At 52.6% G+C, this 21,287-nt stretch overlaps 2 protein-coding genes and 1 non-coding gene across 9 annotated transcripts in view; 2 read left to right on the top strand and 1 right to left on the bottom strand.

The window, feature by feature from the left end:
• Positions 1 to 8,969, top strand: part of ABR (ABR activator of RhoGEF and GTPase) — a 176,725-nt gene extending 167,756 nt beyond the window's left edge. For all 6 annotated transcript variants that reach the window (XM_059049027.2, XM_067021647.1, XM_067021646.1 and 3 more), the window contains 5 exons: positions 413 to 552; positions 1,636 to 1,770; positions 2,832 to 2,937; positions 5,465 to 5,612; positions 6,250 to 8,969. In XM_059049027.2, the coding sequence (XP_058905010.1) occupies positions 413 to 552; positions 1,636 to 1,770; positions 2,832 to 2,937; positions 5,465 to 5,612; positions 6,250 to 6,339 (619 nt within the window). In that variant the 3' untranslated portion in view covers positions 6,340 to 8,969. The remainder of the gene's footprint in view (positions 1 to 412; positions 553 to 1,635; positions 1,771 to 2,831; positions 2,938 to 5,464; positions 5,613 to 6,249) is intronic.
• On the top strand, positions 2,373 to 2,445 carry TRNAD-GUC (transfer RNA aspartic acid (anticodon GUC)). Its single transcript has one exon. It is a non-coding gene; the product is annotated as a tRNA-Asp (tRNA).
• A 1,892-nt stretch (positions 8,970 to 10,861) lies between the features above and the next one.
• TIMM22 (translocase of inner mitochondrial membrane 22) lies at positions 10,862 to 16,671 on the bottom strand. Of its 2 annotated transcripts, none has more exons than XM_059049077.2 (4): positions 16,066 to 16,671; positions 13,794 to 13,990; positions 12,881 to 12,953; positions 10,862 to 11,473 (listed from the first exon to the last, which is right to left on the bottom strand). In XM_059049077.2, exons 1-4 carry the CDS (start codon positions 16,301 to 16,303, stop codon positions 11,397 to 11,399), a joined length of 585 nt encoding a protein of 194 aa, XP_058905060.1. In that variant the 5' UTR covers positions 16,304 to 16,671; the 3' UTR covers positions 10,862 to 11,396. The 2 variants fall into 2 exon arrangements, with proteins under 2 accessions (XP_058905060.1, XP_066877754.1); XM_067021653.1 differs by having other exon boundaries at positions 10,862 to 11,271; positions 16,066 to 16,597.
• Positions 16,672 to 21,287: the final 4,616 nt, after the last annotated feature.

Below are 21,287 nucleotides of genomic sequence, written 5' to 3'. Positions count from 1 at the left end.
CTGGAATCCAGGAGTGGCTGCTCCTTGGGAGAGGGCACCCTTCAGCCCCCCTGCCCTCCCCTTGTCTCCAGGACCTGGCCCACCCCCCTCTGTAGGTGACCTGCTGGGTGCCCCCATAGCATTTGAATCCGAGCCCTCTGTTCCGAGGAACACTCTTTCTTTAGTCTTTGGGTTGATCTCCTAAAGCTTTCTCCCTCCGCCCTTTGTCCCCTGCTGTCCCTCAGCGTGCAGGCAGGCTGTTGGGGGGGGTGGGGTGGCGTGGCCTCTTTCTCAGCCCTCTCCTTGCCCGCCACCTCCTGATCCCAGAAGCCAGAGCTCTCCAAGGCCAAGGTTTGCAGAGAAGGGGTACATACAGCTATCCCTGGGGGGGCCTCCCTCCATCCTCCCTCCCCTCATATCTCCTCCCCACCAGGCGGGAGCGCTCCAAGGTGCCCTACATCGTGCGGCAGTGTGTGGAGGAGGTGGAGAAGAGGGGCATCGAGGAGGTTGGCATCTACCGGATATCAGGGGTGGCCACAGACATCCAGGCGCTGAAGGCCGTCTTTGATGCCAGTGAGTTGGGGAGGCCCGGCTGGGCAGCAGCAGGGAGGAGGGGGCGCTCCGGCAGGCTCGTGGGGCCGGGAGGAGAGTGCAGCGGAAGCGAAGCGGGAGGCTTCTCCACGGAGAGGCCTTGACGAGCCAATGGCAGAGGAGCCTCGGTCTGTGACCTACAGCCCAGCGGGGCATGGGGTGATCCCCTGCCTTCCAGTCTCTTCTCCGTTGCTACAGATTAGGAAGCTGAGCCTCAGAGAGGCCAAGTCACTTGCCCAGGATTACTCAGTATAGGCTTTGAGCCTGATTTAAACTCAGATCTTTCGGGTTCCAGAGTCTGTTTGTTCCTGGCTTTCTTGCCGGCTCCCTGGTGTCCGGTGGGCTGCAGGGAAACTAAAGGGCTTTGAGCCTGGGTTGGCGGGCACGGGCACCTCCACCTTCTCCCGGGCCCCCAGTGCCCTCTGGGAGGGGCACTGCTGCCTCTCGCTTTGACTGTAGGCTCCTTGGTGGTGGCGCCTGACCTTTCTGGTTCTTTCCCCTATCTCGCCGTTCAGGCTGCAGCAACAGCACACCCAGTAGTCAGGACAGCTGAACTGGCCGGGCAGTGCTGATTCCATGGGAGCTGAGAGGGGGCCCGGTGGGTGTCGCTGGGCAGCTGCCCGGCAGACGTGTTCCGGGATCCTGGGGTGTGGGGTGCAGGGGACGTGCTGGCACACGGCTCCTCTGTGCCACCTGGAAGCTGAGGCTTTGTCGGAAGATGATTTTAGGTATAAAAAATGCCTTCCAGAGAGGGGCTCGGCAGTGGGGAGATTCCAGTTGGAAGGAGGGCATGTGACACATGGTGTGAGTGTGGCTCCAGGACTCTGGATGATGATCTATGCTCCCCTCCCCCCATGGAACTGAGTCACAGGCCACCTGTGGGCACTACCTACATCCTGCCATTCCTGGGGAGAGCAGACCGGAGACAAGAGTCGGGGGGTGCCCAGGGAAAGCTGTCTCAGGATGGATAGAGGGACGGAACAGGGCTACCTGCCCAGCTGAGGCTGCGTGGGGGACAGAGGTGGCTCAGCCAGCACAGGCCCTGACCTCCCGTCTCCCCTACAGATAACAAGGACATCCTGCTGATGCTGAGTGACATGGACATCAATGCCATCGCTGGCACCCTCAAGCTGTACTTCCGAGAGCTGCCCGAGCCCCTCCTCACAGACCGACTTTACCCAGCCTTCATGGAGGGCATCGGTGAGCCTCCAGTGGGAGCCTGAGAGCTGGGCTGAGCCAGGCCTCCCTGACCAGTAAAGAGTGAGAGAGGAGATCTGTGGCTTCCTTTACTTGTTGATCTGCCCACTGCTTAGGGCCTTGTGGCTGAGTGGCCTGGAGGGCAAGGTGTGGCCTGCTGGGGCCTCATCTGGAGGCTGGACCCTCTCTCCCCTGCCCCTTTCCCATCTCATCCTCTGGGCTGCCGTCTGTGCTTCCTCTTTGGACACTGACCTCCTTGCCTAGAAACCCAGGCATCCAGGGAGATCTGCCCTGAGGTGGGTGGTCAGGGGCTGGTGCCCTGGGGCCAAGAAGAAGTGAGCTGGCGTACGCTTGACATGGCCTGTACTGAGCCTTCCAAAAGGAGCACGGTCTCATCTCTGACCTATGCCCAGGGTGGGGAGGAAGCTGGGAGCCCTGGCTGGCAGGGCTTCGGCCTCTACCCACCTGGGCCAAATCCTGGCCTGGGCACATCCCTCCTGCCTTGTCTTCTCCTGGGTTGGATCACAGGAACGAGGAGCCCATGGAGGGCAGCTCACTGCTGGGCTCCGGCAGCGGAGGTGCTTGAAGAAGAACATTCAGGGAATTCCCTGGTCGTCCAGTGGTTAGGACTCTGTGCCGTCACTGCAGAGGGCCTGGGTTCGATCCCTGGTCAGGGAACTAAGATTCTACAAGCCGTGCGGTGTGGCCAAAAAAAAGAGAGAGGGAACATTCATGCCATAACATCACTGTCTTAAACTCAGCCTTACAGTCCAGGTGTGGGGAATGGCTCCAGCCCCAAAGGCCTCTGCAGGGAGGGGAACAGTGTCTGCTGCCCCACCAGCCTGCCTCCTGGCTGAGTTACAGGTTGTGCTGGGGCCTCCTGTAGGAACCTCCAATAGCCCACCGTTGGGGAAACACCAGGCCCTTCCCTGCAGGGTCTGCTCCCCTGACCCCCTGCAGCCTGGGCTTTCCCGCAGCGTCCCGCAGCCTCCTGACCACGGGGCACTGGCTGAGGTCTCCCCGCCCAGAGCCAAGCCCCGCCCCAGCCCCTTCTCTCCCCACAGCCCTGTCAGACCCTGCTGCCAAGGAAAACTGCATGATGCACCTACTCCGCTCCCTGCCGGACCCCAACCTCATCACCTTCCTCTTCCTGCTGGAACACTTGAAAAGGTAATGGGGAGGGGCCCAGTCCAGGGGAGGGGGCAGGGAGCCAGGGCAGGCTTCAGCTGGGAGGAGGACACATCCATCCACTGGGGAAGCCACATCCTCCGTGCCTCCAAGTGGGTGCTGGCGTCTGCTGGGACACCAGAGCAGGGTGAGAGTTTGCTCTTCAAATTCTTGTGTTCACATTCTTCTCTTTTGAGAAACATTTGGGTCCTAATGGCAACCTCAAATACTGGCCAAGGATGCTTAGAAAGGCAGGGCTAGAGCCAAGGACTGTAGGTGGATTTTACAGTTCAGTAGGTCATTCGGTCCACTTAGCATTTTTTAAACGGAGTAGGAGAGACAGCCTCGGGGTGCGCTGCGAGCCGCAAGTGGGCCTATTGTTCTGTTCAGTTATGCACGTGGCATGTGCTGGATGAGCGGGTCAAGCGCGCGCGCGCTTGTGTGTGTGTGTGTGTGTGTGTGTGTGTGTGTGTGTGTGTGTCACAGTCAAAAAAATCTGAAGCCCACTGGTCTTGACCCACAGCTCATTGAACAGATAGGGAATCTGAGTCCCCAGCCCAGCCAGGACTTGCCTGGGGCCAGCAGCAGCTCTGCCCTTAGAAGCCACACCTCCCAGATCCTCAACTACAGCCCTTCCGACCTTCTCCTCTGCCCTCTCCACAGTCAAGTCAAACCAACAGCTGCTCAAGTTACGCCTGCAGCAAAGTTCATACTGGAAGCTAGCCCTGACGGTGACCTTGTCACTCACTTCTGAGTCCAGGACCGGTCCCAGGTGTGAGTGGGGAGGAAAAGTCCCCAGGCGTCCCTTAAGTCCATTTGCCACCCGGGCCCAGGGAGCCCCTGGTGAGGGGCCGTGAGCCCTCAGGCCCAGGCTCCCAGTGGCGGCTCGGCCACCAGGCCATGCCAGGCTCTGGAGGGCCAGAGACCTGGGAACGCCTGGGCTGCTGTCTAGTTTTTCCCATTATGAGACATTTTCCCTCTGGTTTGGCCAGGACCGAAGTCCCAACCAATTCCCAAATAGTTTGGCGAGCGCTGTGCGGAGGACACACAGAGGAGGAATGGGAAGGAAAATTCATTAGGTTTTCCACCCTGGGAACCGGGCACACTCTGTTCCCACATCTGGGCCCTGGCCGGGCTGTGTGTGTGTGTCTGTGTGTGTGTGTGTGTGTGTGTGTCTGTCTGTGTGTGTGTATGTCTGTGTGTGTCTGTGTGTGTGTCTGTGTGGTGAGGGGCTGGGCCAGCTGTACAGCTGCCTCCTGGCATGGCAGTGTGTGTGTGTGTGTCTGTGTGTGTCGTGTGTGTGTGTGTGTGTGTGTGTCGTGTGTGTGTGTGTGTGTGTGTGTGTGTGTGTGTGTGTGTGTGGTGAGGGGCTGGGCCAGCTGCACAGCTGCCTCCTGGCATGGCAGTGTGTGTGTGTCTGTGTGTCTGTATGTGTATGTGTGTGTGTGTCTGTGTGTGTGTGTGTGGTGAGGGGTTGGGCCAGCTGCACAGCTGCCTCCTGGCATGGCAGTGTGTGTGTGTGTGGGGGGGGGGCAGTGTTTTTCTGCCTGTTTCCAAAGCAGTCAGCAGGCGCATCCATGGCTCCGGCCTGGAGGGTGGAGTGACGGTGTAGTGGGAGTGGGGCAAGGGGCGCTGTTCAGGGCGGCTGGGTCTCAGCCCCAGAAACATTGCTTGGGACTGGGGGAGGCACAGGGCCTCTCTGATGAGTTGGGTGGTACTGAGCCGGCTGGACATCAGCCACAGACGGCAGCCCCTGCTGTCACTCGGGAAATATCTACAGAGCAAGCATCTGGCTTATTATGCAAGAGAAGCAGAGGAAGATCCAAAGGGAGGCAGCTCTGGAGCCCCATGAGGCAGACCCTTCTGGAAAAGCTTGGGAGAACAGCCCCTGGGCTCCATTGGGATGAGGGTTGTTCCTGCCACAGCGCAGCAGGCAGAGCCTCAGGCCTTTGCCCCCTGCCCAGCCCTGCCTGCTCGGACTCTTCCTCAGGGCCCCTCTGCACGGCTGGGCTGGTTGTGGGGAACGCACAGGGTGGGGGAGAGCATGGGCTCTGGAGGCAAACTGCCTGGGTTCAGAGCCCAGCCCTGCCACCTGCTATCTGTGTAACCTCGGGCAAGTCGCTTCACCTCTCTGTACTCTGGTTTCTTCATCTGTACAGTGGAGATGATAATATTACCTACCCAAAGGTTTGTGATGAGCATGAATTATTACAGGGAAAGTTCTTGAACCAGTAATAGTATCTCTAAGGCAAGGGAGTTGGAGTGGGTCCTTCTGACTCTGACAGTTTACCATCAGTTCAAGGGGTGGCCCAGGAGCTGGGACTCTGTTATTGGAACGTACTGGAACATAGCTCAGAACTTGGTCCCTTGGCTGAGTCCCCTCCGTACCAAGCAGCCTCTACCCTCAGGAGAGGGAGGCTAGTGACCACCTGTGGGAATCCTTCCAGGAGTGGTTAACAGCCAAGGGCCTGGAGCCCCACGCAGCTGCCAGGAAGGACTTTTGTCTCCCCTCCCCTCCCCTCCCTCCCAGGGTTGCTGAGAAGGAGCCCGTCAACAAGATGTCCCTTCACAACCTGGCTACTGTGTTCGGCCCCACGTTACTGAGACCCTCAGAAGTGGAGAGCAAAGCACACCTCACGTCGGCTGCCGACATCTGGTCCCACGATGTCATGGCACAGGTACCTACGCACTGCCCAGGCCTGCGGCTGCTGGAGGGAAGGGACAAGCCTCCCTGAGGGGTGGAGAGAGAACAGCTAGGACTCCTAACCCCCCTCCCCTCCTGACAGCGGGGATGATGGTCTGTAGGATGTCGCCAGGGAGGCAGGGCTCTGGACAGTCCTGCTGAAAAGTAGGAACCCAGACCAGGGGCCCAGAGGTTGTCTGTCTCAAGTGCTGGCTGCAATCCTGGGAGTGCCTGGGCCTCAGAAAGCAAGCCTATGGGTATCAGAAAAATCTGGGGCCTTGTCCCCATGCATGGAAGCTCTCGCATCGCTTCCAGGGTCAGGAAGCTTCCCTGGGAGCCCTACAAGACCCAGGGCAGGGTCTGGTCTGAAGCCGGGCTGCCAAGCCAAAGCCAAGCTCTGGAGCAGGTTGGAAGTTTATGACTGACTGAGGTTGGGGAAGTGGCCCCAGGCTCCCCACCCTCTGCCCTGCAGCGCCCTCTACTGCTGCAAATGGGCAGCCACACCTGGGCTTCCGAGGAAGGGGAAGCGGGGAGCCACAGGGGCCCAGCCCGGAGACCACGTCTTCTCAGCGGGTCGGAGGAGGGCCTCCAGGGCGAGGACCCCAGCCTCAGTCTCCCCTGTCTTCCCGCAGGTCCAGGTCCTCCTCTACTACCTGCAGCACCCCCCCATTTCCTTCGCAGAACTGAAGCGGAACACACTGTACTTCTCCACCGATGTGTAGCCCGAGGTGGGAGCGTCTGGGGGGGGTGGCCCGAGCCAGCCTCTCCAGCCGGGGACCCAACCTAGACTTGAAGGACTACAATAGAGAACTCCCAAACCCAGCGCTCCAGACTCCAAGGGACACAGATTTCCAAGAACTGGAAGACGTGCATCTTTTGTGCCACCTTGTACAAAGCCAGCTGACCCGGCCCCAGCCTTGCTGCGCACCCTGGGCTCTGCCCTCTGTTCCTCTAGTTGTGTCTAATGCTCCGTGCTGTTCGGGAATTGTTTTACGTCTACTTGTCATGCAGGAAAGGTAGTGACCGACCCGGTGTGGGCACACAGACAGCCTGCTTTGTTCTTTCATTTCCTCCAACACTTTCTTTCCTCCAGTCCAGTCCAAGGGCTTTTATTTTGCGCTCTGTGACTGCTGCCAGCTTCTCCTCTCTTGGCCCTGCCCCCAGATCGCAGTCTCCTGGCAGCCTCCCCTCGGTCTTCCTCCCTCCGCCCTCTCCTCCCTCCCAGCCTGCCTGCATGCATGTGCAGCCTTGGTTTTTGATCCAGCACCTCGAAAGCTCTGAGGAGGCCCTGGGTGGCGGTGGCAGTGGTGGCCGGTGCCATGCCACCGCCTGCCGCCCCCGGCCTTTCCTTGCCCTCTGCCTGCGGAAGCGCACCTGCTTGCCTTGCCGCCCGTGCAAATGTTGGACAAGGAGACAGACTCACACTAATCCTCAGCTTAGCACAGGCTGGAGGGCGGATTTCTGGGATTCTTCCACCTGAGAATCTCCTTTTCTGGGTTTATCTGTTCTGTCTCCAGTACCAGTGAGGCATCTTTGACTGTTTCTTCTGCTTTTCAGTTCCTTTTCCCTTGGTGTTCTCTTTCCTTTGAGTATAGAGACTCACAAGTGACCTGCTATCAAGGTAGCCAGAGGTTCAGGAAAGAATTGGGGGAGGTGGGAGGGTCAGGCCGGCGAGCAGAAAGGACAGGTTGGGACGTTGAGAGGAGCGCCAGGGAGCGCTGGGTGTCCCGGGCTGGGGGGAAAGAGGCCCTCGGCAGCAAGCAGTTGTGGTGGCTTTTCTCGTGGAGCTGGGCTTCTGGGAGGTCAGCTGCTACGGCTGAAGCAGGTGTCCAGAAACAGGCAGGTTCTGTCCAGGAGGGCTAGTCCTTCCCGGTGCCTCCCGTACCTCATGGCACATTTGCCTTAGGGTTTACACTTTCTCCACAGCCAAGCACTGCCAGGGGCAGCCCCCGCGGCCACGTGTGCTCCAGGCCCTGGGAAAGGCAGGCACGGTCCAGCTAGCCAGCCGTCATGGTGCTGCCTTCCACCCCCGGCTTCTAGACGCAGCTTTGCGGGTGAACTCGGGGAAACTCCAGGAGCCGGGGAAGAATGAGGAGTCACAGGTACCTGCCTCTCTCGGGACTGGGTTTTGCAGGGGACCCTCGTTGTGGACGCTCTGCTCCAGAGTAGGGGATCAGCAGGTTCCGATCCCAACACCGAGGCCCGCTGCTCAGCACTGGAAAGGAGTGAGAAGTACCCCCAAAGTGCAATTTCTTCCCACCTGAGCAGCGGCCACCGGCCTCTGGCAGTTAGCCTGGGAGGGCGGACACTCCCGGGTTGCAGAGATTGGAGCTGCAGTACACAGCTCCCTGGCTCTCCTGTGTGGCAGAGACTAGATTCTGGGCCCTCAGGATTGGAGAGAAGAGCTCCCCTAGCTTGAGCTCAGGGCTGTTTTAAAGAAGGGTTTAGGGCCCTAAAGCCGTAGCACGTGCTCAGTGAGGGGAAGGGCCCTTTCTCATCTTGTTTACACCTGTTGCCCAGTTGTGGGCAGAACGGTACACATTCTCTGCACATCGGAGGAAAGAGATGCCTAAGAGGAGGGAAATACTGACCCCCCAGCTGCCTGCTAGCAGCTTTGCAAGGAGCCCCGCTCCCTGAGACGGGGCAGAGAAAGAAGCCCGCTTGAGCCTACACGTCCCCAGCGCCCGATCATCCTGGAGGCTGCTCGGCACTCAGGAGCTGGCATGTGGCATGGAAGGCTCTTGCTTCCACAGCCATGGACTGGAATGAACTGGAGGCCCAGCTAGAGCTATTTACAGCCCCAAATGGGTGCCTCCCGCCTCCCCCAAACAAGGGAGGTTTGCTTCTCAGCATCAGGTAGCTACTGCAGCCCCGCAGCCTCACTTAGGCGATGAGAATGGGAGGAAGGCCGGAAGGGCTGAGAAATGCAAAAGGCTCAGAATATTTTATCAATTCCACCCCCAAGAGCGGGGAGGGGTGGGTACCAGACCTGGACTGAGCTGCACCAAGGAAATGGCCCATGGGTTCTCCTACGAGACAGGGACTGTGCAGCCCAGAAGCCCCAGCCACTGTGCCCAGCGGGGCAGGCTGTGCCAACAGCGGCCCATCAGACAGGCTACGGGAATCCTGCATGCCCGTCCTTGCTGGCAACGGCTGTGGGCTGCCGGTGTTTGCTGATACAGGTAGGATGGGACACTTCATTAATATTTGACTTTAATAAGTTGGTAAGGATATATTTTTCTTTGGTCTATGTTCTGTTTCAACTTACGTAGATTATAAGTTGATGTAAACCACGTGAGAGGAAAATGTTAATAAAAAAAAATGCAAAGCCCCAACATTTGCACACAACTCAGCCCTGTGGTGTGGACGTTTGTGTTCTCAGGAGTCCAGGGAAGACCACCAATCTAAATATTTAACTCTTCCAGCTGCATCCAGATGTGCTTCCAACAATCTGTTTACCTAGTGAACTCCCCCCCTTGAGCTTCCCTCCGGCCTGTGGGGACTGTGGCGGTTTTGGGGGGCGGTGAGCCCACGCCCCCTCCTTGCTCTTTCACCACCGCCTCCAGCTCAGTCACCAGCCGGTTCTTTTCATGAAATACAACTGCCCCACCGGGGGTGTGGCCGTCAGTATGCCTCAGAGAGATGGCAGGAAGTTGTCCATTCAAGTGGAGGCTTATTTTATGTAAACTTTTCTCTACATTTTCCTTGGAAGTAGCAGGTCTTTGGGGCAGCCTTTTGTCCTCATCTGCTCGTTGGAGAGGCTGGATCCCCTAGAGGGCCCATCCTCCCTGTAAGAGAGCTAGTGGGGTTAATGTAGGCTCCCACCAGCCTGAGCCATTGGACACTGTGTTTATTCTGGAGATCAGGAACAGATGTCTCTGAAAATTGGTGTTTGGTTTATGAGCTCATACTGCCTCCTTAGCCATCTGCAACAGGAAACTATTCATCTCCTCTCCTGGTTGAATAGTCAACGTGGACAGTCCTTGGCTTATTAAACTGATGGCTACTGACAGCCCAGGGCTCATCTTCAAGGCAGCCGTGAGGGCAGAGTTTCCTGTACTCAGTCAGTCAGTGTATTTGACCCCACGCGCTAGACTGGATGGTAGAAGGTGCTGGGCTTCTAGCACTGTAACAGGTGCCAGGGTAGGAGTATCTACTCTTGCTCTAAGTGCTTATAGGTGACTTATTTACGGACAGTAGAGGAAACACTCCATTTGTTCTCTGACCTGTGAGGATACTCCAGCCAGCCTAGCAGCAGTGAAGCCTCGTGACTGAGACTGGGACGGGCATTCTATAGAATTCCCCAAAGAAGGACATGAGGCTGTGTACCAGCTCACTCATCCCAAAGGCAACAGCAGACATGGCCAGAGGAAGGTGTTACCAGCTGGGTTTGACATTATCTCACACACACACTCAGGATGTCTGCACGGTTCAGCTGAGTCTGAATTCTGGTTAAGGGTGGGTAAGCTGGAAGACAGCAGACAAGGGGGCAGAAAGCCAACAAAAAAAGGCAGAAAGGCAAAGGCAGAATAAAGGAGACGTTACCGCTGGCCTACAGCGGCTGGAGTCGCACGGCCCCCATCAAGCTACCTGCCTGTCCTGAGTTCATCTTCACCCCACCACCAAAGCACCCGAGTAAAGCAGCATCTGTGGCAGATCCCAATTGTAAAAGGCTATTTCTTTGCACGTGGCACAGCATTAGGCTGAGCTGCTACTGTCAGAAAAAAGGCCACCAGGTCAAGTCAAAAACACTAATATGTTTAAGGAAGAAAAAAAACCACTGACACCAGAGAAAAACGGTAGCGGTAAACAGCTCCTCAACACGGACCGATCATAACCAGTGGCTGCTGTGACTTAGTCACCAGGACGACCAGAGCAGGACCCTTCCCACACTGTGTCCTTGAGCCGGGCCTGGTCCGGTGGTCAGAGCAGAACGGCAGTGGGTGGTTTAGGCCGCAGGCATTGCCACTGGCCAGCCCACAGGAGGGGTTTTTTAGAAGAGGCCAGCAGGGGTTATGCGTGGAATTTCAGCGCATCCTGGGACATGGCTAGGCTGGGCTGCTTTAGCGGAAGGCCCTGGCCAATGTAGCGATCTCAGCGAGGGTAACACGACTCTGCAGACCCTGGGAGCCTAACATTCCCAAACTTCTCGGGAGTTTGCTCGTGCTTCCCCTGCGTATGTTCAATCTTTGGGCACCTGGAACCATTTTTGGGAATTGTGGAATTTGAAAATAAAAACAAGCCAACCTTTTAAACTGTAATATAAATACATATACATGTATATGTTTTTTAACAAGGATAAGCAGAACACTAAACAAAATGACACACTTGGTCGGATGGCATAAATTCACTTCGCCCCGCCCCAACGTGCGAGATGGATGGCGGCACGGAGGTCCAAAGGTAGAGCAGCTTGCCGGGTGCATGTAAAGGCCCCTCCGTTCCCACGGCACCAAACAACCAGAGGGCCGATTGTGGTCAGCACCGAACCTCTGCGGGACTCAATTCCTGCAGGTCAACATGCTGACTCCTGATCTGCCTGAAAGAGAGAGGCTGGCACGGCACAGCCCCCCACAGCCGGGCTGGAGTCCAGGAGCAGAGAGCGTGGCTGCTCAGAGGTGGCAGATTGCAGCCAGGCGGCTCCCTCACGACACCAACTATGTGAGGGAAAACAAAGGTCTTCAGTCTCTGAAGCAAGTGCCCCGGAATGGTGCAGAAACTGCCCTACACAGAACAGCTCTGATCCTGGGCTGGCATCATCCTTCCCCGGAGCCAACTGCTCTCACCGTAGGTAATAATCGATCGCAGCAGAGAAAGCAGCAAAACCTCCACAACCAATGACCCCAGCCTTTAAGCCAGCTGCAAAGCAAACACAAAGGACATTACCTGTGGTGACAGATGCTGGGTCAGGCTGCACTCAGGAAAGGTTTGGGTACCCGCAGATGCAAAGAAACCGGCGTATGTGTTCTAAATCATTCAACCTAGCAGACAGCTGGAAGACTTCAGTGGAGCTGTGCACACGATCTGGCCCGGTGTGCTTTTATCTAACTGTACGTTCGTTTAACTTTTCTCGTTCTAAAGAATTACTATTTCCAGCCTCAAGAAAATAGCCCCTCACAGGCAGGAAACTGGTTAAGAGAACCAGCCCTTGGAATCAAGTGAAAGCATATGGCCTGTTACCCTGATTTGTTTATAGAATAAATTCCTGGGAAGGTGATCAAAGCAATCCTAGAGGGAGCTGAGCCTCTCAAAGGCCCTGACGAAGCTGAGACATGGGAAGACCAAAGGGGAAGTTACTCCATAAATCACAAATGGCTGTTTGAGGAGGAAAATCAGGTTTTAATGATTGCAAATCATCCTGTCTCTCAGAAAATGAGAAAAAAGGCTTTTGGCTTTGGGTAAGTCTGGGCACAGCAGATGGAGAGCAGCCCAGCAACGTACAGTTAGGAACGCGAAGTCACTGACGCCCTGCACCGCGCACTCGACGGACACAACCACAGGGAGAAGTGGCAGGGAACCGGCTTTTTCCTTTGTTGTTTATAGATGATAATCCGACATTTCTAGAATAACTATATTTGGCTTTCAAGGGGTAGAAATCTAAGAACCCTGAGGTGCAGAAAGACATTGCCGTGATAACTTATATGCAAAATTAAAATGACAGCTGTATAGTACGAAGAAAGATGTCTAACTGTTTGCAATGCATGGAACTGAAATTTCAGCAGAGCCTGCTATTTGGACAAATGGGGCCAGCTATGCTTCTGTACTTTCCTGCATAGCAACACACACCTGCATGAGGAAGTTCTTCCCGTATGTTTAAGACGGGGGCAGTTCTTTTTTCTAAGACAGATCTAGATCTCTCTGTGGTTCTCACCTGGGGGTGACTTTGTTCCCCAGGGGACATTTGGCAATGTCTGGAGACACTTTTACTTGTCACCACTAAAGGATGCTACTAGCATCCAGGGGGTAGAGGTCAGGGATGCTGCTATACATCCTACCATGCACAGGACAGCGCCCCCCTCCCCCTAGCAAACATTTATCTGGTCTAAAATGTCAACAATGCCAAGGATCAGAAACCCTGATCTAGATACTAGAAGTTTCCAAAACAGTTAACACAGAAGCAAACGTCATTTACTTGTCAGAAGGGAAGCACATCAAGTGTCCACATATGCCTTGGGCTGTCCTTGGAATGCTCATATGTTTAGAAATGTCAACTTCAGCATGTTGTCCAAGGCCACAGAAAAAACCATCTGAGAATTGTTTACTAACCTCTGAAACCAATGGCTCCTCCAGTGATGCAGCCACTAATGACACTGTTCTTCCAATCTGATTTTCCCCGGTACTGTGGGTGGAGAAGAGCAGTTCAGAGCCAAAGAAACAAGCCAGAGAAGATGATTAAGGAAAAAAAAGACGGGGTTTCTGTCTGGCTAATTTAGTCCCTCCCCAAAGGAAGCCTATCTTTTTCTCTTTCAAAAGAATAGTTCCGGGCTTCCCTGGTGGCGCAGTGGTTGAGAGTCCCCCTGCCGATGCAGGGGACATGGGTTCGTACCCCGGTCCGGGAAGATCCTACATGCCCAGAGCGGCTGGGCCCGTGAGCCATGGCCGCTGAGCCTGCGGGTCCGGAGCCTGTGCTCCGCAACGGGAGAGACCACAACAGTGAGAGACCCGCGTACCGCAAAAAAAAAAAAAGGTATAGTTCCTAAAATTTGAATGTATTCATAAATGCTTCCTGCAGGTGGTACCAGAGCACTGAAACCAAGTGTAACATTTGAGAAATAATCAAAATCTCTTCTCAGTTCCCCAGTAAGTATTCTGTTTAAAATCATTAACTGGGAATTCCCTGGCAGTCCAGTGGTGAGGACTCCGTGCTTCCACTGCAGGGAGCCCGGGTTCAAGCCCTGGTTGGGGAACCAAGATCCTGCAAGCAGCGTGGTGCAGCCAAAAAATAAATAAATAAAATAAACTCATCAACCAACTTCTAGCCTACAAAAACAAGTAAAAAATAATGCAAGCCCAAGTCATAAACGCACAAAAAGTTTACATTAGGAACTATTTAATGGAAATGTAATCTAGCAAGTATTGGACATTTCTGACCTGCTTTCTAGTAGCATTAAGAGTATTTCTCTTGAGAGGTCCCAAGATGGAAACAGGCAAGGCTTTCTCAGAAGGCAGGGACACTTACAGATTCTACCAAACACTCAGTGCAAGAAAACATGGCGCCCACGATGGCAAAATTTTTGGCGTAGGACATTCCTCTCTGCCCCATGTCTTTAAGAACTTCTTTTGCCGTAGGCGTGCGGTAAGGATCCTTAGGGTCAAAGCCCACATTGGTATCAATGCCAGCAGTGAACACCCCAAATGCACCTCCCAAGACAAATCCTAAAAACAAACACAGAGGTGAAGATTTCTTTGGTATGTTTTCTGGATTACTGTAATGGGGTCATACTCAAATAGCACCTTTTGGATGGCCACCAGCAAAGAGGATGCCCCCTCTTGCCTGGAAAACTCTCTACTCGTCTGGTTTCCACATTACAAAATCCAGGATCTATCTTGTTGGCAGCTTCTTCTATGACTCTTCTTGGATTTCGTCCTCCTTTCATTTTCTAACATTCCTCAAAATTCAGTCTTTAACCCTCTTTCTCTCACATGTAAACCAGTCACCCTCAAGTTCAGGTATCAACTTTGCAAATCACCCCCTTGACGACAGTGACATCCGTAAGTCATTTGGTAAATACCATGTGCCAATTACTCTGACACTTTATAGTCACAGCCTCAGTTATTCTTCACAATAGTCCTGTGAGATACATATTATTATCCTCTCTGTAGCTGAAGAAACTGAGGCTCAGAGAGGTTAACTAATTTCCCTAAGGTCACAAAGCTCCCAAATGGCAAACCCCACACTGCTGTCCACAGCTGACCTTCCTGAGCTTGCTGGACATTTCAACATGGATGTCCTCTGGCCACCTCAAGGTCGGTATACGTTCAATGAAATCATGGGCACCTCCCCTCCAGACGCTCCTGCTTATGGCTCCTTCTTTCCAGTCACTCCTGCTCCAAACTTCAGGGGCATTTCTGACTGTTTCTTTGCTTCCTGTAACCCTATGTCCACAATTATCATCCTAGTCTAAGGCCTTTATCACTTCGCCCCTGGAGCACTACAAACTCACTCATCATTTCAACAGATATGTATTAATTAGGGTCAGGCACAATGATGAACAAAGACCCAGTCCATGTCTCACGGAGCTTCAGTCTAGCAAATTCCCTATGTGGTCTCCCTATCTACAGACTTTCCTTTCCTTCATCACACTCCACCTTGAGTCATCACGCTCAGTACCACTTGTTACCCTCTAAAAAACCATCAATGGGGACTTCCCTGGTGGTCCAGTGGGTAAGACTCCACGCTCCCAGTGCAGGGGGCTGGGTTCGATTTCTGGTCGGGGAACTAGATCCCGCACGCATGCTGCAACTAAGAGTTCTCGTGCCACAACTAAAGATCCCGCATGCCGCAACTACCACATGCCGCAGCTAAGACCCAGCACAGCCAACATAAATACATACATACATAAACATTAAAAAATAATTTAAAAACCATCAATGACTGCCCTAATGCCTGCAGGCAAAAAGCCCAAATCCCCCACCCCACCCCCAACTTGAAATGCTGTTTCTCCTCCTCTTTGTCTAACGCCATTCTCTCAATCCTCCAAGACTCGCTCTAGTCTCACCTCCTCTTGTGGCCTTCCCCCAACCAAAAAAGATCTTTTTTTCTTTCTGCTCTACTTCACATGTGCACTCTCACTGCATTCCTTTCTTAATTGCCTTTCATTCTCAATGAGACTTCAAATCACCTGCAAATGTGGCCACCCTCTTTACTCTGCATACAGGAGGGACACCTACATTCTCAAATCCTCAAAACGTTATAAAAAAAAAAGCCAGTCCAGACTTCTTTCCCCCTCTTTCCCTGCTGTCTAGTCACACTGGCCTCACTGGCCTTTCTGTTTTTCTAACCTCAAGCCACTTCCGGCCAGACCTTTGCAGGTGCCGTGCCCTATGTCTGCAGAGCTCTCCTCCAGGCTCCTTCTCAACAATTTTCTATGTATATTAAAATGTTAGCTGAAGCTAACATTCTCACCCTGTCTTTCCACCGCCTGACACGTGATAGTTGCAAAGTAACAAGTTGTTGAAAAATGATTATTTAAAAGCGAATGAATGAATGAAGTCAACCATCTTAGAACCCCCAGGTCCCGACCCAGGATCGATTCTCTGATCCAATTTCCAGAGGCGAAGGCCAACCTCGGGGTCTAGGGAGGCGCTGCTCGAGCTCACTGAACCAGGCGGGGGTGGGTCAAGGTCGAAGCCCATGGACTCCTGGCCTCCCAGGCGCGTGGTCTTCTTGGCAGGGGACCCCTATGCCGCCCAAGCCCTAAGCCTCCCAAAGGCCCCCCTCCTCGCCTCACCTCCCAAGCAGGCCAGCGCCGCCTTGAAGGCGCAGCTTTCCATCGCTCTCTCGACCATCTTCTGCTCCTCACTCTTGGCCGGACTCGGGATCCCGCCCAGGCTCCCAGGCTCCAGGAGCCGGGGCTGACGCTTGTCACCCACCAGGTACTGCAGAAGAAGGCTGTACTGCAGCGGGGCTTCGGCGGAAGCCGCCGCCCCAGGCGCGGAGCCCCTAGCACCGTGGGCCGTCTCCGCCATGACTGTGGCTGCCCAAGAAGCCTGGCGTCCTTCTTCCCACAGCAGATTCCACAAGCTTCCCGTGGGGCCTTCCGCTCCCAGCCACCGTGCCGCAACGGCAGATTCGCCACACCGAGCGAGCCCGAGGAAGCAGCGGAAGCCAAGTCCGTTCGTGCACACCCGGCGGAAGAGCTATCACGTTCTCCCAAAACCTCCTGTGAATACTGAATCAGGCTTGTGCAGCAGTTCCAACGACACTGACAAAGATTCAGAGTCACCAGAAAGCACCATCTTCGGAGCTGCAGCGCGGTGAGTATCGGGATTTATAGTTTAACACGTACACCCCTGACATTTCCCAGGAAGCCTTGCGCGGGCACTAGCGTCTCAGCCTTCTCTCGAGCTCCTGACCGGCGGCAGGGAACGGAGGCTGCAGCGCGCCGTGACGCCAGCAGGGGGTGCGCGCGCCCCACCACTGCCCTTCCAGCCTAATAATTCCTAGCGTGTGTTGTGAGATGCCAATAGGGGAAGGTGCTTTGTAAATCAACGTGAAAGCGTGGTATAAATGTATGGAATAAATGTTTTATTCAATAATTAAACCGTTAAGGGGAGAGAGCAGGAGCCAAAAAATGAGTGAAACTATTTTTTTTTAAAAAGAAGGAATTCCCTGGAGGTCCAGTGGTTAGGACTCCACACTTCCACTGCTGAGGGCCCCGGTTCCATCCCTGGTTGAGAAACTAAGCCTCCGCAAGCCTCGCAGCGTGACCAAAAAACAAACAAACAAACAAAAATAGTGGTGCTAACCAAGCTTAATATGAGACATGATAGGAAGTGAAGGTGGCTATGGCCTGACGGAGAGCAAGGGAAGCTGAGGCTGCTACTAACGCCAGCCAGCTGTTGTCAATGGAATTAATGATGTGGGACTAGCATTGCCATGAAAAGCCAAATTTATATTATGCTGAATCAATTAAAGTGCTTACCAGCTTGCAAACTGAGGACCTGAAGGTTAACTGTGAGACAGCACCGTGTATGAACCCAGAAAATCTTTTGCAGTAGATCTTTCTGTGGTACTAAAATAGATCCACAACTGTTGTATTGATCCAGACTAGCAGTGTATCTGGGTGTATCAGCTAAGAGAAACATAAATGGAAACAGAAGGTAGTGAAGTAGCCAGTCAACAGAGACAGAGATACCTCTTTGGTAGCCAGAGTTCTCTGTGCCGCAGAGCAGAGCCTGTGTGGTTTACTCCGCTTCTGCTTCCACCAGACCACTGAACCAGCTCGTTCTAAGGTCCCTGGTGACTCCCCAGTTGTTGAGTCTAATTCAGACCTCATTTCACTCTGCTGCTCAGCTGCGTTTCACACTACTGACTCCTCCTCCTTCTGTGAAGAAACTTCAAAGCCCCTCTCCCCTCCTTGTGCTACAGCCTCTTCAGTTTCTCTGTCTTTGGTGCAGGCACCACTGCCTGACCTTTTCCTGTTGGTCCTCTCAGGGCTTCATCCTTTATTTTCTCATGCAGCTCACTCTACCTGAGCAACTCATCTGCACTCGTAGCTTCTACTACCGCCTCTAATGCAGGGATGACTCCCAAATCTTCATCTCCAGCTTCAACCGTTCTCATCAACACAAGAACCAGACATTTCCTGTAGGCACCTCTAACTCAGCACACCCGCCCAACCACCCATTCCCTCCAGATGAGTGTGGGGCCCGGGGCTCTGATTCATGCTGAGGTCTTAAGAGCTGAAGCGGGATCTGAGAGAAGTTGGGACAGGGTCCTAGGCAAGTCCCAGGCAAGGTGGCCTTGGAAAGCAAGGAACGATCTAAACAATTAATCCCTGGGACTAGTTAGAGAGCAATAATTAATCCCTAAATGAAGGGTCTGCCTCAAATTTCAGGTACGAGCCAAGTCAGCATGTGGCGAGATCCGCTGTAACCATGGTGAGTGAGTGAGGGAGCCTTTTATGGAACATAATGGCCCGAATCACAGATGGAGACACAGATACACTGATCTGGTATCTCTCTTCCCCCACCCATCTCCTTCCATAGGTGGAATGCGTTTCACCTGATGGAAAACTTGAACCCCCTTCAAGCATATTCCGAAAGTGAGAAGTGGTTTCCCATGTCTGTTTCCCTGGCCTGAATCTTTGCCAGCACCCTAGGGACTTTACCTGGCCACAGTTTCACTGAAAGTCCAGCTGTTCTCATGTTACAGGTTGTCTGTTCTGGCCGCAAGGATACAGACGTGGGGCGATCTCTCAGTGGGTCAGAAAGAATAGGAGACACTTCAGGATGAATGAGATTCACAGGCAGGGTCGTAGGAAGTCAGAACACTCTGAGTTGAGACCCATCACTTGAAGGACTCCAGGTCAGGGCACAGATGGGGAGGTGCTGAACTGGAGGACAGCCTGATTGTCTCTCGCCCCAGGTGTCCGGGAGAGCCTGGCTGGCCTCTAGTTCTCTCAGCATGTCAGGAGTGCAGAAGTAAAAGAAATAGCAGGAGTGGGATGGAATGAGGAGGTCCGACTTGAGAAGTGCAGTGTGTCCTATCTATGTGGATTTGAGTTGGCTGTGAATTTGGTAACAGTGAGTAGTCTGGAAAGTCCCGTCGCTGGCAGGATGTCTGGCCACATAGGTACTCTGAGTAGCCAACCGAGTCACCATGCGTGGTGGGTACTGGACAAGTGACTTTGTATTTAAAGCTTTTTTAAAAAAATTTACTTATTTTATTTATTTTTGGCCGTGTTGGGTCTTTGTTGCTGTGCGCGGGCTTTCTCTAGTTGCGGTGAGCGGGCTTCTCATTGCAGCGGCTTCTCTTGTTGCGGAGCACGGGCTCTAGGTGCACGGGCTTCAGTAGTTGTGGCACGTGGGCTCAGTAGTTGTGGCTCGTGGGCTCTAGAGCACAGGCTCAGTGGTTGAGGTGCATGGGCTTAGTTGCTCCACGGCATGTGGGATCTTCCCAGACCAGGGCTTGAACCCGTGTCCCCAGCATTGGCAGGCGGATTCTTAACCACTGTGCCACCGGGGGAGCCCTGCACTTAATAGACTCTTAATTGGTCTGCATGCCTCCTATCTTGCTCTTCTTCAAACCATCCACAGAATGGTCTTTCAGCACTGAAGCGTGATCATGTGCTCTGCTCAGAATTCTTCTCTGTGCCAGGATAAAGCCTAAACTTGGTGTGTTGCTTCTACCACTTGTGCCCAGGAAGACACATATGCTTCCGCCCAAGTTTAGTGCTTCCTCAGATATTTCTATTCCTGGTTGTCTGCTTTTTTTTTTTTTTTTTTTTAATTTGCTATTTTAACCATTTAAAATTTTTTTTCTTTTAAAAAAATATTTGGCCATGCCATGCCACGCCATGCAGCATGCGGGATCTTATTTCCCCAACCAGCGATCGAACCCGTGCCCCCTGCAGTGGAAACACAGAGTCTTAACCACTGGACCACCAGCGAAGCCTCTCAGTTCTCTGCTTTTGATAATCTCTTTTGGATCTGAAAGTGGTGGCTCAGAATCATTCACAATGATGTGTGGTCTTTAGTGTTTGGGAGGTGAGTTTGGACTTTTGGACTCAGTGTCGTTTCTTTGATTTGTGCCTTGTCCTCAGTCAAGTGTAAATTGTTACAACATATTTATTATTATTATTTCTTAATTCTTTTTGCCTTTGACCTATGATAGCCATGGTGACAACAGAGGTATCCTGTACTGTTTCCAGTGACAGATCCTTAGACTCTGATTCTGATGGGTGGTCTTAATGTTCTGGAGCAGATTTCTTCCACAGCATAATTGTTTGGAGGTTTTATTTTCTCACCCAGACCCAACAATCCAGATTTGCCTACTATCTCTTCTGCTGTGGCTTTGACTTTGCTTATGAAAAGCTATATTGGAGATTTGGCCTATAGTCCGGCAGTCTGGTGGATGTTTAGGACCTATTTCAGACTCAGGTAATGAATCATACCCTCTGGCTATATCTGCAGTAGGGTCACATTGATGGCAAGTTGTGATCCTGAGATTTGCTCTGAAAAGTATTGGAGGCAAATAGGAATATGCATAATGTTTTTCTAGCACCTCACACTTCTGACTCAGAAAAGTGTTACGGGGCTTCAAACACTAGAGACCGGACTCCTGCTTTGCTGAGGGATAAAATGAAATATAGAAAGAACTATGATGGTGAATTCCCAAGGTTACATATCAAGTTGGTGCCAGAAAGAGAAGCAGCACACTTCTGCTGTAACCAGTGAGGACAATGCCTCTCTTTCCCTTCCCTCATCTTGATCTTTGTCAAATCTCACTCCATATTTTGTTTCACTTACCTCTCAAGCAATTTCCCTTATCAGTGGATCTGCCACCAAAGCCCAGCTTTTAAAAAAGGAAACGATAAAACAGATGCAAAAACTGTACTAGGGCATTTATCTACAGGTAAAATCTTTTTACAGGGAACTCCCAATTAAATGGAATACATTTTTTGTTTGAATCAATTTTGATTCACATTTTGTTGACTCAATTATTTATTGAACTAAGTGGACTTGGAAAACTTTTATAATCAAAGGGTTCATTTTGTGCTAACAGCTTTGTTTTAATGGCATTTGAATTTGTGTGTGTGAGACATTCTGTCTCTTTTATTCTGAGATGTCCTTTAAATATTTCTTTCTTCATTTATAGCATCTTATCCTTGAATAAGTTCTTATTTGAAAATGCAAAAAGTACTTTCTTTATGGACTAGATAATACCTTCCATACTTTTCTCACATTTATTCCCAGTTCTTCAATTCCCTTCGCTAAGCGACCTGTTACTATTTCTTTTTCTTTTTCCTTTTTTTTTTTGGCCGCACTGCACGGCATGTGGGATCTTAGTTCCCCGACCAGGGATTGAACCCGTGCCCCCGATGTTGGAAGCTCAGAGTCTTAACCACCGGACCTCCAGGGAAGTCCCCTGTTACTATTTCTTAAATGTCTTTCCAGATATATTTCCTCCATGCATAAGCATTATATTTGTGTATACATATATTTTTTT

This window comes from Kogia breviceps, chromosome 19, assembly GCF_026419965.1.
Source record: "Kogia breviceps isolate mKogBre1 chromosome 19, mKogBre1 haplotype 1, whole genome shotgun sequence".
Classification (NCBI taxonomy): Eukaryota; Metazoa; Chordata; class Mammalia; order Artiodactyla; family Physeteridae; genus Kogia; species Kogia breviceps.
Note: the sequence above shows the minus strand (reverse complement) of the source record. Positions and strands in the feature narration are given on the sequence as shown.